Source organism: Acipenser ruthenus, chromosome 7 (genome assembly GCF_902713425.1).
Source record: "Acipenser ruthenus chromosome 7, fAciRut3.2 maternal haplotype, whole genome shotgun sequence".
Lineage (NCBI taxonomy): Eukaryota > Metazoa > Chordata > Actinopteri > Acipenseriformes > Acipenseridae > Acipenser > Acipenser ruthenus.
In genome coordinates this window covers 61,300,297-61,317,799 of record NC_081195.1, presented here as the reverse complement: position 1 = coordinate 61,317,799, position 17,503 = coordinate 61,300,297, and the positions used below count along the sequence as shown (strand labels likewise).

The following is a 17,503-nucleotide window of genomic DNA, read 5'->3' as shown; positions in this document are numbered from 1 at the left end:
AACCTTCTCTTTGCAACGCTAAATAGAAAGCAACCTCTCCTGTGCTGTGCCATGGTCAAAATGGCAACTTTATGTTATTCTATTAAAATCTTTGTTTAAGCAGTCACATAATACTGGGTTTACAGTCACTTAATATTCCATTATTTATGTAATCTAAAGGAAAGCACTGGTGCGATGATCAATTATAGAGGCTGGGGTAAACTGCATGTGCAATGGCTGACTGATGCAGTTTCATCAGAGAACGTGGAGGATGTCATCACCAGATCTCATTTTTCCCTCTTCCAGAATATCAGGCTTTATTTTCCGGTTTAGAAATGCGCCTTTGGAGCTCGCAGCCTGCTGAGATTACTGTCTCTAAAAAATCCATTAAAAGGGCTTTTAAAAGTATTTCTATGATCTGTTTTTTATTCGAATGGTTTGCTTCAGAATACTGGGTGGTGCAGTTGTTGTAATCCTTTGATGAGAACACTTGCCTTTCACCCGCAGGAAGCAAGCTTACATCTTGACTGGGGTTAGATCATTGAGAGTAGGATTCCTTTTCAGTTCCGGTGGTTTCCATGGCCAGTAGTCTACAGGTCCTAGTCACAAAATTATTAAAAGAATAGACCACAAGGACATGTAAGGTCTGATATTCTTTTGTAGAGGTGCAAGGGTAGGCTTTGACTGCACAGCAATTCTCAGTACAAACATTTTAGTTCCTTCCGAACTATGCATAGTCCAACATAGTTTCTGGTTTCATACAACAAACATATGGCACATAAGCCTTAGCCTAACAAAGCTTGTTATGTTTCACCTACTCGGTCCTTACTGTATCCCAGCTCTCACTCTGTCATACTGAACTGAACTGTAGCAGCCAGCCCAGAACCATTTAAAGGGACTTACAAAGTGACATTAAGTAAAGGAATCAGGACAGAGAGTCCCTGAAACAACATCCTCATACATCATTTTATCAGACAGAAATGAGTGCTTATTGTTTTACACCCTGCCAATGTATATAGAGAATGTCTTATTGTGAATACTCTTGGTAAGGACATTTTTTATCGTTATCTTGGTGTATATGAAGGCTGCCTGTCTGCCACTACTGTTTCCTCATTTCTGTAAGGACTGTTCATTAAATAATAATTTACCAAATCCCAAAGAGAAAAAGTATTTGCTGTTTAAAATATTGCAATGTTTTTTGATTGAGAAAGGATTTGCTGATGAGTGCCAGAGAAGTTTTCATTCCAAAAGAATGCTAATGGTTTTCACAGCTGTTAAAATGGTGTTGTGGAACAAATCAAAGCTGAAACTGCATTAAAATGTTCACAAACGAAGGAATTTTGTTTTTGGTTTTGACATGATGTTCAATTATTGTCTGTTTTGTTTTCTAAAAAGAGTGTATCGGAGATGAGAGTTTTTATGACATTGCTTCCAACAACTAAAGGAAAGAGTCACGTTACTTCCTTGTTTGATCAATTATTTGAGATTATATACAGTAGGATACAAAGTTACAAACCCATCTGACAAATAAAAACTCTAAGGTTACTAGTAAGTTACCTGTGATCATCTGAACAGCACACGTTTAAATGAAGGGCCATCCTTACTTATTCAAATGTTATTCTGCCATTTTGGAATAATCGTGGTATTAGTCAGGAGGTCAAGGGCACTCAACAGACCCCTTGGTGGTTGCTCGACCTTTTAGGTTTCAAATCAATACAATGAGCAGTTCCAGTGATACAGCAATGACCAATAACATCAACCATCAGTCATATAGATTGAACAGCTCTTTTCTTAATACCGTTCTTATATTGGTTGTTCCTATTTTTGCTCCCTTGTTTCTGAGAGCCTAGCAGGTGTCTACTTATTGAACTGGTCCAGGTAGGTTGATAATTTTATAAGGATATTCGAATGTCACGGAAGACTGTAGATTGTTAATTAAAAAACAACAAAAAAAGCTTCTATTTTATCAAGATCGTATTTCTGCTCAATATTGTAGTGCCATCAGAGTGAAAACAAATTAAGTATAACATTGAACAAAATATTGATAGGGAACAGCCAAGAAGCTATTGAAGCTAATTAAGGGTAGCGTGTTGATTTCAAAATCCTAATACCAAAAACATTAAAGGTCCCTGATGGCCACCAGGAAGCTAAGACCTTTTTGATAAATCCCACAAACCCCCAGCTACAGTGTTTATAAGCCATTGTAAAAGTAGATTCCACATGGCTCAATAACTTCTTTCCACAAAAAGAAAAGAAAGGGCAAAAACTGTTTATGCAAGCGATAAGGGATTTATTTCAAGGCAACCAAGCACTGTTTTTATTCTGCATCTGCCAAAGCTATGCAATATCATTTGCTTCCCTGTGTTCTGTTACTTCTTAGATCATCAGAAGGAAAAAAAAATACACCTACACATGATAGCAGCTAAACAGAAAAACAAAACAAAACCAACAGCGACAAACAGATGACATGGTCTGCCCACACATGAAATATCTATGATTTAACCAGTTCTGGTTGGTTATGTATGAAGATCTTCAATCTGTTGTTGATTCAGAGCTACAGATCCCATGCATCTTAACATAACAAAATGCGAGGCTCATCCTCCTGCCACAGGGTTCTCTTTAGTGTTGGGGTCTATTGCTTATCTGTCAAGAAACAAGCTAATGTAATCAATGAAGGGAGACAACATGGATCCCAAGATGGTGGCACAGCTGACAGAACAAGCATCTGGAAAACCCATGAGGTGTTCACAAGGGATGATATCCTGTCAAAAGCAGTAATTACAGCAGGTAATTGGTGTCATTTACCCCATCACAGCCTGGTGACTGTGATGGACGCAGGACACACTGCCTGTCTTATATTGTTAGCTTTGAAGTGCCACGGCTCACAGAAACACAAGAGGTTTCCAGCATGTGATATGATAACAGAAAAGATACAATTAAAAAGTGAATAGAGGTTCTGAAGTGTTATAATCTGCATAAACGAGAAGCTATCTGGTCAGCAGGATGCACATGAGGGATGGGTTTAATCAAGTATGTTCTTCCATGGGCTCAGCTGATGGAAGATGAGTTGTATTTTTTACTGTCCGAGGCAATTGGATTGTAAAGCATGCGGTTTATGATTCATGGATGGGTCGGCTCAATTTTCGAATGCTGATTGCTTGCTGGTTTACAATCAAAAGAGACAAGGTAGAATCACGAAATTTAAAACATAGACTGTTATTTATTTTGCAATAACATATGCATAATGTCAGACCTTATTCAGAATAGACTTTAAAAAAAGATGTTTAAATAAAACTTGAGTTTAATGTTAAGAACATTGTGATGTGGGAACACTGAAATGATTATCTGTAATTCATTATACTCATATCTGTACACTTAGAGAAATAATAAAATTTACCACAACCTTGAAAATATATATCATGTCATGCACTTTGATTACAAAGTGCTATTCAGAAAATTTTAATGTGTCATTGTTCTGTTAACCCTTTGCTTTTGTCAATAGCTAGGTGCTTCCTGTTCTTTAGGTGCTTGCTAGATATTCATAATGTCTGTATAAACATGATTACATTATGTTAAAATAATGTGTTATTGTGTTAAAAGACTCCTCAATGAGATTGTCAACCATTCTGTAAGGTTAATTAAGTAATTTGCTGCTTTGAATTTCATTACACGAAGACAATTAAATCTCTGGCCTCCAGGTAGGACAGCTTTATAAAGTCCTGAGGGAGTTTCTTCATTGGTATTTAGCCAATGGATCTATGAGTTTGATTTAAAAGACAGCAAATAGGTTGTTTTTAAGTCAATGATGACTTGCCATGCGATTGCCACACGCAACAACACTCATGACTATATAGATAGAAGAGATGGAACCTGGAATATAAACATTTTAGCTTTTATTTTAACAAGGAAAATGGCATCTACTGAACTGCCTGTATCACTATCAGAGTCATTCACAGAGATTTGACGCATCACTACATACTATAACGTCAGTTTTGATAGATTAAATAATGTTACATTTACATAAAAAAAAAAAAAAACTCTACAAAATAACCTTAAAGCTTTATGAATGAAGTCCACAGTTTTTAGGTTGCTCCATATTACTTGTGAAGCCATATATTTAGGGCTTCTGATTTTCGGTTTTAACCGATAAAACCTGATGAAACACCCCTGATACAAAAAAAATGAAATCGGTGGATAGCCAATAAACACCGGAAAGCACTGGGAAAACTGTGGAAATAGTTAATCAATTCATGTTGACTTTACCCTATTCCCATTAAAAAATAAAACCTACTACAAAAATAATAATAAATACATTTCCCAGTGCTGCTGGGCAATGTTCCGCCTTCCTGACTTGCATCTATCGTTGATTCGTTCTCAATACTTTAAACCCGCCCCAACTACTGAAGGACAGCACAGTCCTACATTTCTATTGGATACTCCACTTGCGAGATTTAAAATGAGATCACAATCAGGAGGCTTGTTACTGGATTTCAAGCGTATTACAGTTAAGGTACGGAGGATTTAAAACAGAATTGTGGCGAAATGTACAAAAATGCCTACACACAAAAACCCCAGAAGAATGTGCCCATGCCCGTAGGGATTTCATTGTGGAAGACAGCAATGGAAAGAAGGTATAATTACTGTCGAATTACTATACATATTTTGACAGAAAAAAAACAAACGCTCACGCATTTTGAAAAGTAACCGAAAACACTAATTTCATACAGTATATCAAAACCGAAAGCCCAGAAAAAAAAAACGATTTACATAAAACTCGAAAATAGCTAAAAAGAAGCACCGAAAAATACAATTAATAAATCCGAAAAACAGAAGCCCTACATATATTTAACATTTATGAACAAAAAAATATATACAATATACTGTCTTGAAATCTAAAATAAATTGACTGCAGGCTATTCGGCTCAAAATTCAAACAGCAGTATTGATGAAAGCATGTGCACAGCACCAACCAAACCTGATTGATGTTACCTCCTTTGTGGGATTAGGATCCTGCTTTGAAATCATGGTCATTTGGAAGGCATTCAGAAATTGCAAGTTAAACTTTTCAGATGTCAGACTCCAGTAGAAAATGTGTAGGAGGTTAAAAGGAGTCCAGAAAAGTGCTGCACTGCTAAATAAGTAAGCAGCTTCACTCTTTGACCTGGATCAGGATGCTTAGTACTTGTTTTTGGATAATCTTGCACTACAGCAACGTTACTTGACAGCTGTTCTGTTATACTGGGGTTATTGCAGACATTGACTAAGTGCTTCCCCGATTACTCAGACAATGGCGCCGGAGCCTTTCTGAAAGTAGGGGGACCAAGGGGGGTCACACTTTTATTTCGAACAAACATCTCACAAAGTGGAAGTATATACAAAACATAAACAGCAGCTAAACTTTAGGTGCTATACAAGTGCCTTTTCCCACTGCACATGTTTCTATCTGTGGCTGACCATTAAGTATGGGCAGGAGTTATATGTCAAATCATTATATGGAAGTGAGGCCACAAATTTAAATAGGCATTACATTATTCAGCATTATAAACGCTGTGTTAAAATAACAAATGGTCTCAGCTTGATAGACTGTTGTACACGTCACACACCACTCACACAATAGGATAAGGCACTGGGCTGCTTTTCAGGTAGTTTCAAAAAGATATACCAGGGATTGGACATGCTTGGGGAACGAACTACTCACTGGGAGGGTGGTCCATCCAGGGCAGGCTTGTGGGTAGTTGTGGTTTTTGTGGTTGTGGTTGTGGTGGTGGGGGGCATATCTTCTAAAGTCTGTAGTTAATTCAAAACCATGATTCATGCATGATTAAAGATGCTATTTTTCTTTTCTTTTCCTGCAGAGCATGATGAATGTATGACAGGACAACACAGCTGTGATGAAAATGCTCTGTGTTTTAATACAGTGGGAGGGCATAACTGTATGTGTAAACCTGGCTACACAGGGAATGGCACATTTTGTAAAGGTAAGAGTACTGAATTGTAATTCAGGGATCCACTTACATTGTAATGGTTTGTCGTTCATTAAATACAAATTGTTTTTTGTTGCTTTTTGTATATATATATATTTTTTATAATACCACACAAAACAAGGTACATTTGATCCCTTGTTTTATTAAGCCTACTAACCTACTGACCACAACCAATTTCTAAATATTTAAGTTATTGTCTCAGTAATAGCATAGCAACTCTCATCATCTCTGGGATACAATAAATACCATACTGCTAAATATTAGGGTTATATATATATATATATATATATATATATATATATATATATATATATATATATATATATATATATTTCGTAATTATAGGGTTGAGATTTAATTAACGGTATTGCAAACTCATACTCAGGTGTTCTGCATTTATTGAAGCATCCTTACATTTCACAGAACAAATGTGAGAAATATCTGTATGTACGACTTGAGATAAGAAGTTTGAAAAAAAAGTAAGCAGAACTGTAATGGTGACTGAAAATTTACACTAATGACATACTAAAATAACTGTAAAACAATAGATTAATCAAAATTATTCATATTCTTAAAAAACATTAAGGACATATTTGGTGTTCTTGGTGATTAGTGGGAATCATTGAAGAAAACCGTTGTATTCAATATTTGTAATATTTAATATTATAAGCTCTTAAGCTGCTTATCAGGATTGTAGTACTCGTGTATATATTTGCTGTACTTTAATAGATAATACCATTGTTTTTTTTTTTTTTTTTTTATGAAATCCTCAGCTTTTTGTGAAGACGGTTGTCAAAATGGAGGTACTTGTATCACTCCAAGCATGTGTTTGTGTCCTCAAGGTTTTACTGGCCCTGGGTGTGAAACAGGTAAGAATTGTGCTGGGACGAACACAGCAAGACATTACAATATGTAACACGTTATAGTAGAAAAATATCCCAGGAGTAAAGAATAAGCTGTGTAGGACTTACTTTACCCCAGTGAATTAACTACAAAACAAAGGATGCCAAATAGCAGTTCAAGTTAAACATTATTTTGTTTATTCCCGAAAAATAAATAGTACATAAAGTTTACACTGCATTTGATTTATTTTTTTTACTTTTTTTTATTCCTTGCCATTGCTATTTCTCCACAGTAAACAGTGACCATAGACATATTTTCATAAAGTAATAACATGAGGTTACTTGTGACTGAAATTTAACTTGAAACACTTCAAATAAAACAAACGTGGAAATGGCGTTGTAAAATGAAGGGGGAAAAAATCACAGTTTTGGTTCTCGTTTGTTACATTCCACATAACAAAAAAACATCTTCTGGTGAGGTGGTAAATAAGGTATTTTGTCATTTGTAGCGAATACTAACATATGATTTTTGTATCCGAATACATGTCAAAAAATATTTGTTCGAATATTCGAATATTTGTCCCAGCACTAGGTAAGAATATACATTATTTTTATAATAATTCCTTCTTATACATAAACAAATATATACCCAAGTAAAATATCAAAATAACATAATTTAAAACGATGACTTCTTATAGTTATTTACTGGCATGCAAATGTAAACAATTATTATTTCCAAGAAGCAGGACCTTGGGTTGCATCAGTTTCTAAAGGGAAAGAAAAATTCCAAGCACATTCAAAGAGGTGCTCAGTAGAGCATAACAATGCCTGAACCTTCTGCCAGCTCAGCATATCTGAGCTAAAAGCCTTAAATACTATTAACCATAAGGATATCTTCCCACTTTTTATGGTGTGCAAGGAACGTCACTTAATTGAAATGCATCCACCTTGGAGGATAAATAAAGGATTATGCAGGGGCTAAGGCTGTGAGAACGGAGAGTCATTGAAGGACAAATACTGTAAGGCACAATATAATATATATCATATCTCTATTTCTCATAAATGTTTGGTGTAAGTCATTGAAGTGTTATTAATGCCTGGTAGCCTAGCCCATATTTCTTTTTGTGATAACTCTGTGCCTGTATGTTGCATTGCAGTTTCATTAAAAATGTCTTTGCACCATGGTGCCAATCTTGACCAGGGACACACAAAGCCCCCTGCTGGGATTAGAGGAAAATCAGATAAGGATGAAAACAGTTAGAGTGGAAAATCGGCAAAGAGATCATCTCATCACGCTGCAGCAAACTGTTGAGACACCTGAATAGTCTTCCAGACTGTGCCCTTACTTTCATGTTCCATGCAGTAGCTTGGTAACATCTGTGACTCAGGTTTGCCAGATGAAATGAGTCGATTAGTTTGACAACTGGAGAGCAGAAATCACAGATCTTCAGTCCTCTTGATTGGTCAGAGGGTTGCAGTGGTGAAACGACATTCGAATTTGACAGAGAATTGTGGAGTACAATTGATAAAAAAAAAATGATCCAAGAAAATAATAAAACATAACTGTTCTCCATTTTATATCGACGCTGTAATAATTGGCTTGCACATTCCTCCCAATTCCCATTAATTGCTTGAGCACATACCCACACAGTGACAGACTAACGCAGGCAGCTTTACTCATACATTTTTTCAACTTCAAACCACCTTAATAACAAAACAGTGAGCTCATCAATAGTTATTGGAGAAATGTTGAGATTTACTTTAAAGCAGACTGAACAATCCTTGATTTCTTGGATTGAAAAGCAAGGTGAAACAAAGTTAAAGATGTTGATTTACTGCCAAGAATTGTTTAGTTGCATGTTACAGCTACAATGGGTGCAGTCCAAAAATGGTTTCCAGAGGCTTATGTTTGCTGAGTCTCCTTTTTAAAAAACAAACAAACAAAAAAACTAGCAGCTGGAATCACTTCATCAGACTCTTACATTCTGTGTTCAAATTAAACATAATTGAGAGGCTCTGTCCATCCCTGACAAGAGAGGTTCTCCATAAAGTGAGGCAGCATAGTCTCCTTATTCAACTGTGTCATTCTGACTTCCAGAGTTATTGATTATACACGTCCTATTTAACAGGATTGACTGCCATTTATTGCTTCTTTCAAAAGAGTTTCATACGCTTTACTTTTGCTTACACCATATTACTCCATGATGAAGATGGTATCACTTTATTTTGTCAAAGCCAGGCTACATCTTCCATCTGTCCTGTGCTATTAGATTTTAAGAGAGCCACAATGTTTTAGTAGCCATTAGATCATGCACTCCGACATTTGTTTTCTGCTTGCTTTGTGTTCAATCTAAACTTTATCCGCAAGCTTAAATCTTGTATATCTGTGAAGAGTGAACCCACTTGGATTTTCTTTTGCTTTGTTGCTTCCTGTTTGTAAATCCGAGGCTAAACCAGACAGTGGAGTAAGCCCTTTCAAATACAAGTGACATATGTGTCCTACAAATAAAAGGATGCCAACTTTCTTATGTTTTCAATGAGGTGCGATAAACAGGGTTTAAAATATACTGACAGGTTGGATCTGGTCATCCAAATGATCAGTTTCCTTGTGATAACTGAGTCACTCCCAAATGTATTTTAAGAAGAAACTGTTTGAACAGCAGCCGCATTCCTTGTGTGACTTAAAGGGTGAACAATCCCATAACAAACCGTTCATCAAAAAGCCTGTTTTGTTGCTTTAAATATGTTTTGGTGTTTAGTGTACTGTATTTAGCAAAAGGTTTTGTAGTTTATTATTGGGTTTTAACACACTCTTTTATATCAGAAAGTTTAGAGAAATTGTTTTTTAAAAAAAAAATTCTCAAAGCTAGAAATGGGATCCCCAGTAGCATAATATAAGGGGTATTTCATATCACATCGAATGGTTTGTAGACATGAAATAAAATGGAAATACATTTTTTTCCCGAGGTTAAAGCAATGTGGCACTGTTCATTCTTACTAGACAACACTGGTAATGGAACAACAGTAAATAATATAAAATCTAAGAATATACCTGTGTACCAAACATTAAGAAAATGACACAAAACATGTACTGTCTCTATGAAGCTGTAGCTTCAAAAGCCACATTATCTCAATATGTCAGCCATATTAGGTCAGACATCAAAGTAAAGGGTACCGTTGGATTGAAGAGCTTATCAGTCAGTAAGAACTGACCCAGATCCATTCCACACGTATTGTATATTTAATAAAGGATGAAATACGACCTCTACCTCTACCATGCTAAAACGCTGATACATTAGGAAATCATTTTAAAGTAAGGCCCGGTATATAAATAAATCGTCTCAGGTCAGGAAGGTTAATGCCGATGATTGTGATGTTCAGATCAATTTTGTTTATTTTTCTTAGAAATAAGATAACTCTGGATAATGATTCCCTCATATCTCTTCCACTATATCATATTGGTAACTGCAACAAACCCATGTGTCAAAACCTGAGATTCAGGAGCCAAACAAAACACACTGATAAAACAGGACAGTTTAAATGATGTTATTAAATCCCACACTCTTTAAGTCAATTAGTAAAGCACATCGGTCAGAGACAACAATTTATCAGTACTATGAGTATTCATTAAACAGTTTTCTAACTGAGTTGGGTTAATATCCATATAAAAGCTAGATTAACCTTGTTTGCTATATAATAGATGTCTTAGGTGACACCATGGGATCTTTAATACCCCCAAAGGAAGCTGGAAGTAACCAAAAACACCAATTTCATACAGTATATCAAAAACTAAAGCCCTGAAAAAAAACTCGATAACAGCTAAAAATTAGCAACGAAAAATACAATTAATAAAACCCGAAAAACAGAAGCCCTGAGTATACAGTATGTGTTGGAAGGCTACCTCTATCCACAAATAAAGTTATGTCTCACACATTCTCTCGTGAAAGGACTGCTACTAGAGCTATTGTAAGTCATCTTGTAGTAAAGTATACATGACTAGAGATATCAGATTAATGTAAAGATATCAATACCAGCTCCTGTTGACTTACTGATTGATCTAACAGGCTCAGTTCATTAATTGAAAGGTTTTCAAAGCCGTGGGGGATATTCTTTTTATGGTGCAAGTAGACTTCTTAGTTTGTAGTGTTAAGGCTGAAGGAGCACACTCTTTTTTTTATTTAGTTACCACATTATTATTATTATCAGTAGTAGTAGTCCTATTTAAGGCACATAAAATGGGAACTACACCAGCTGTCAAAGGACTGCTGGAAAAAAATTCTACTTAGCACCCTTTTCAAGAGTGCTAACAGGAATGAGCCTTAACTAAATTAACTGAAGAACCGGTCAAAAGAGCTGTAAATTAAATATTGAGAACAAAAGGGGAGGTGGTACAGAGCGCGTCCCCTAGAGCCCACTGGTCGACAAAGGTGGTCATGTCGCCGGCGGACTCCGCGTGGGCGTGCTCTAACTTAATCCTTGAACGGAGAAGGGCCCTGAACATGGCCTCACAGTCAAAGAGACCCTCCCTGATCATCTTACGCTTCCTGGTCTTGTAAATGACGAGTTTAGCAAGAGCCAGGAGCAGATTCACGAGGAGGTCCCTCTTCCTGGTGGAGCCACGAACAGGGTGCCCGAAAATGAGGAGGGTGGGGGAGAAATGCAGCCAGAACTGCAGCAAGAGGTTCTTCAATAAAAGAAAAAATGGCTGCAGCCTGGCACACAAAAATAAATATGAGCTACCGACTCAGACTGACCGCAGAAAGGGCACGCGGCGTCCGAGTCGGTAAAGTGACGCAGGATCTCTCCTGACGCGAGCGCTCCGTGCAGGACCCTCCATCCCAAGTCCCCAGCTCCCCTGGAGACCAGCGGGGAGTACAATCAGTAGTAGTAGTCGTAGTCGTAGTAGCAGCAGTAGTAGTATTATTTTGTTAAGGGACCCGAATCTGTAACACCAATGCATATGCTCCTTTAACCTTTAATCTAAAAGAAAATCAAGTATTGGGTCTGGGTCATGGCTCCAGTGTGCGACTTCTATGCAAAATAGCCAGGCTCTTCTGTGGTTATAGAGCCTTTAACCTCATCTCACCGACAGGGATCAGAATCCGTCTGTCACATTTGACTATCAATAGTTACGGTTTACATTGGCCATTGTAAACTGGGACTGTTGGATTAAAATGTGTATTGCCTTGGTCCACCTATCTTGGCCTGAAAACCTTGTGCCATTCAGTCCTGGGCCTCTTCAAAGCCAATTTGTGCAGCATAGTGTGGAGATTTCCTAATGTGTACAAACTGTCCATTGAAGGCTATTTTTTTAAACCAGCTGTATCTTAGTTTTTGAACAGGTAGTCTTCCTACACATACTGTATGTCATACAGTATTATATACAGTATGATTCACTAAACACTAAAAGAACAGCAGTTATCATCATTGTGGTTTTTACTTGTGAATTTTAACTGCAGTTTCTAAACAAAATTGAAACTTGAGTCACAATGTCACAATGAAAACATAATCAACCAGTAGAGAAAGCACTACATTGTTTATTTATTCAGACAGAGAGAACTTGTACTTAAAGTGGCAATCCATTAAATAAGCAGTTATTTTGTAAATGTACAAGATGTATAGTGGCCTACTCTTCATGCTGTATTTTTTCATACTGAATTTCTACTGAACATTTGCTTGGTAGCTTTGAAAAGTCATACCCTGTGGCTCAACTGGTAAAAGCACAGCCATGTGGTGTGCAGGGTGAGTCATACAGTCAGGGAGGCGCAGGTTTGCATCCTGGCTGTGTGAAGTCGGCGGTCTTCGCTGAGGCCCTGGCGCTCCCACGGGAAAGGGAGGGAAAACTGGCAGGGACTGCAGTGAAAACAACCTTCACTTCTCCTGAGCTGTGGGGAATTGCTGCAGTGAAGGGACATAAAAGTCATCATCAAGTTTCAGGCTTAGTGTGCCTACAAAACACTCAGCAAAGGGTGATGAAAGGTTGCATTCCTAATGAGCTAATTGTTAATTAAAGTCAAACACATTACTGAGCATAGTGTCCTTTTTGAAAAAAATTAAATAAAATGGTCTGAGACCTTATATCGTACAATGTGTTGTCCCTGACAGCCTGGTTTTAAAAATGTATCAAAACATTGTGCTGTGACAGTACCTCAAGCAAACTCAATAAATGAGGCCCTTCAGCAGTGAAAAAAAATGCATACTTCAGTTAATCAGGTGTCCTGTTGCTGAACATGGTTTATATAAGGTGCCTAGTTATGTTCAATTGCAAACATAGAAAGACATTAACAAGTTATGTATAATTAGGGTTTCTGTTTTTCATATTGTCATGTTTATTTTTAGAAATTTTCAGGCTTTTTGTAGATCGTCAAAAATCGACGTTTGTCAGATTTTTATTGTTTATACTGCTGAAAAGTTAATTGACCTGCTCGTTCTGGTATTGCCCAAAAGTAATCTGAAGTACACGAATTTAAACGATATTGGCTTCATTTGTAGTGAAAGCAGCAATGGCTTGATGTTGATGCAGGTTTATATGTGTTTCTGAACACAGAAAAGCTTTCACTTTATAATGGACCCACTCTTTGATAAAGTGGCAGACTGACGAATGCCGCAGCGCATGCATGCAGGTTTTTTATTTTTATATTGCCACAGCCACTGAAAATTCACTAAAAGATTGGAAGGCAGCTGGTGACAATTAGAAAACTAAGTGAAGCCTCCAAAAGGCATTGACGACCTACAGTAACACCCTACTGCAACTGGAGCAGATGGCACTCAAGGCTCTTGTGCGATTATGTCATCTACTCATTGTGCGCATGTGCATGGATCCTGTATAGACTGTGTTGTTCAACACGATCATATCATTGATTCAGAAAATCATTTCTCACTACAAAAGCAGTTCCAAAATACTGGATTGTATTAACACAACAATGCTAAAAAGTACTGTTTATATAATAAGTACATGTCGGGAAAAAGGAAAGAATATTAGTTTGTTGCATTTTCCAGTGATTAGTACAGGATTTATATGTCATGAAATTTAAGTATGCAATTATGTCATTAAGTCAAGGTTTTTTTTTGTTTTGTTTTTTAATAAGGTAGTATCGCCACTCTTCAACTACTGTATATTAATACAGCCATTTATTAACATTCCTACAACAAATGTGAAGTAACACAAAAAAATGCTTTATACATTTTAGGGTGGTCGTAGTAAGTTTTTATGAATATCATTTTAATTATTTTCTATTCCCAGTTTGATGATATTTTCAAATTACTTTCTTCTAGTTATTGAAGACAGACCAAATTAAAAGAAAATAATAAAAAAAAAACTCCATGTTAGTGTAGTAAGGCCATTGCAACAGCACTAGCTATTACACTGGTGTTATCTCTGCTAGCAAGCCTTCCACCCAGGCCACAATGCATGAAGCAAAACAAAGACCAGTTTTTAGTATACCCTCTTTGGAAGTTGCAATATTGTAGGTTTGTGGGTGCAATGATCTGTTCTAGGTACAAAAGTGTAGTCATATTAGGCAGTATACAGTAATGTTAAAAGAAGTAGTGGTTTTATAAAATCCAAAACACATAAAGGTTTGTCCAGAAATTCCTTATATTATAAACTGTCAATAGTCTTATTCAGATCAGTTGAGCTGATATCAAATCAACATACAGATCATGTTCCATACACTGTTACCATTTTGAACTCAATTTAACTCCCAGTTATATATGTGACATTTTTCACTTGACTTTAAATCTATGACCTAAACCCATGTCTAATTTACCAAAAAGGTCTCAATGTATTTCACTTGCGACCTGCAGCTGCATCTAATTTGAGCTCCTTTTTAAAACGAACCCATTAAAAGACCAAAGAATATTCCCAAGTAAATCTTTGGACCTTTCATTAGCAGCTTCAAGTTTTTTTGTTTTTTTCAGCAGTGTACTATTAAAAGTAGGTTAGGGTTTTAACAGTATATAATATTATTTGATAACACAGAAGCTTACCAGTGAGCCAGCATGGAATCGTGTTTTTAAATACAAGCTCAGCCATTGCATTACTATATGACCCCAGGGGAGCTCTTGGTTCACTTGTTTGTGCTCCAGGCCACACAGAAGGAATACTGGCGACAAGCACCTTCCCACTGGAAATAACATTTGACATGTCATCTGGGTTAGCCTGTGTTATTGATGTTATTAGGCTTCCAGGCCATAGGCTGGGAAGCCTATTGTTATTGCTGGGATTATTCTTATAATTATTTTTCTTTCTGCCAGAGTTGCTTGAAAACTCACCAGATTCGGTAGGTTGGTAGATGCTTATGGGAAGATGGAAAATGCTAAAGAACGTATGTCGTAAGTCACATGGTTTGGCCGCCATATTGGATTGAAAAATTGCCTAAATGTAAAAATGTGTCTTTCAAAAAACGACTTATTGCAGAGTGCTGAAAGTTGGTATAGTTGTTGAGGGATAGTCCAATATTAACTGGTATTCGTAAGAAGCTGATAGGTTGTGTGGTATGGCGGCCATGCTGCATGACGTCAAAATCACACGGTACAGACGCCATAATCACAAACTACAAAGATCTTCTTCTTCAGCTATTTATTCATATCCATTTTATATCATGATTACAAACTATTCCATCAGAGATCACATTATGCTCCCGGGGCTTCTTTGTTTTTGTTCATAACCTCAAAATATTATTCATCCATGATTAATAATCTAGCCTTAAGGTTTTCTAATATTTGAATCAGTAGTTTTTGTGTGTGTTTGTGTGTGTGTGTGTGTGTGTATGTGTTTTTTACTGCCGAGCCATGAATGCAATTCATCATACTTAATTAGCTGTTGCTGAATTATCACCTTTGATTGTTGGAGCAGCCATTGGCTCCAGTGGTAGGGGATGCATAATGAGGAACTGTTTCATAATAAGGAACTGGTGTCTCTGTGATGGATGAGAACAGTGACAACAATGAAATGTCATCAGGAATGTCAGCGAGGTCAATGAAAATTCACTTCCAAGCCCCCTTTATCTAAGCAGCGGCTCAGTCACGCATGCACTCCCTGCACTGTTGAATTTCCTTCATCTGCCAGTTAACAGTTCCATCGGGGGTACATGTAAAAACCAACGAGCAACTTGCTCTGGAAAATTGCATCATTTGAGACATCAGCAGCTATAATTCCGCATTAACAAATCTTATTAGCTTTTAATTTAGCTCCAGCTCTGTAAAACATCTATGTATAGTGTTTTATATTATTGCCACCTACTTTTTAATATTGTATAGATTAAAAGCATTACTACAGTACCAATTTTTAACAGAATAATACAATCATCAATGATACCTTTTGGTAATGTTGAAACAAGCTCTTACATGCATCTATTATAAAACCTGACAACGGTGCTAATAGGTGGAATCCGTGATACCTTTTTTACTGTTTCCCCTGTAGAGCGGCGGCCTGCCAAAGGGCTGCCCTGGGTCCTAAACCCTGCCACACGGGGATTGCAGTAACCACAAACCAGCCATGACTTTTGCAGACATTAAAGGTTTGCTGACATAAGGGGTTTAACAGTAGAGTTTTGAGCAAAATACAGGAAAAAATCTGGCCCAGGAGATGTCTAGGAGTAGGGTCCAAAATATGGGAGACTCCCAGTGAATACGGGAGAGTTGACAGGTCTGGTTTTTTTAAGCTGATGTAAGTTCCTCCATGTCTGTTGATAATTACAGTAAAACATTTGTTTTAAGGTCATCTGAACTAAGTTAACCTAAGAAAGTTTGGCTCCCTCTAGTGTACACAGTTTTGCTATTCAACAATTAACATTATTTAAATGTATTTTAAAAATATATATATATATATACAAACATATTTCACATATTTTTGGCCTCCCCCTTAGAATGCTTTAACACAGCACATGTGCAGCCATTTTGCAGTTATGTTAAAATATGCATGCTTTCATTTACATTTACCATGGCTTGACATGTTTTTTAATATGCCTTATCAATTATCTCTAAATTCCACTGTAGAGCTCTAGATCTAGGTACTGTAGTGTTTCAACAGAAGAATTTTCTTGTCTTTGGATCAATATGGTGTTCAATCATTAAACATGGGATTGATGGAAAACATTTGACCAGATAGGCCTTCATTTTAAAATGTGTTGCTTAAAATCTATTTTTGATCCTGAAATAATGCTTTTATGAAAAAAATGAGCAAAGTCAATTGAATGTTATTGAACAAAATGTGGGAAGACTACGGGATCACATAAAAGATTAAAAGCTGCCATGTACCACAGTCTTGTTCATTTTTCAAATTGAAATCTTCTGTTTTTTAGACACAGTCTGAGTTTAGCCTTCTCTGCATTCTTTTCCATGCCTTGTTTCAGGTTTGCTTACGTCTCCTAGCAATTGTTTTAATTGCAGGCACACAAGTTTCCTCACGCCTTGATTTACTACCATTATGTCTCTATTATGTTTATACAACAGGAGGCAGTTATAAATGCCACTTGAAAGATCTGCTGTAGCTCAGGGAAGGAATACAAAAACTGTGCTTTAGAATTATATTAATAGTGGTCATAGTTACAATACACCTCTCGTATAACTATTATAGATAATCTATTTTAATCTGCTTGTCTCAAAATTGGTGTATAAAACAGATGAAAACACATAGCAAATATTGTTGCCCATCCTTTCTGCACAGCACACCAGGTGCACAGTCAGAAATCTAAA

The 17,503-nt window shown here is 36.7% G+C and overlaps 1 protein-coding gene across 3 annotated transcripts in view; it reads left to right on the top strand.

The window, feature by feature from the left end:
• The window catches only part of LOC117414986 (protein NEL-like), a 77,108-nt gene that overhangs the window by 44,513 nt on the left and 15,092 nt on the right, over positions 1-17,503 (top strand). For 2 of the 3 annotated variants that reach the window (XM_059027508.1, XM_034024880.3), the window contains exons 14-15: positions 5,835-5,957; positions 6,737-6,832. In XM_059027508.1, the coding sequence (XP_058883491.1) occupies positions 5,835-5,957; positions 6,737-6,832 (219 nt within the window). The remainder of the gene's footprint in view (positions 1-5,834; positions 5,958-6,736; positions 6,833-17,503) is intronic. The other variant, XM_059027507.1, reaches the window with a different exon arrangement.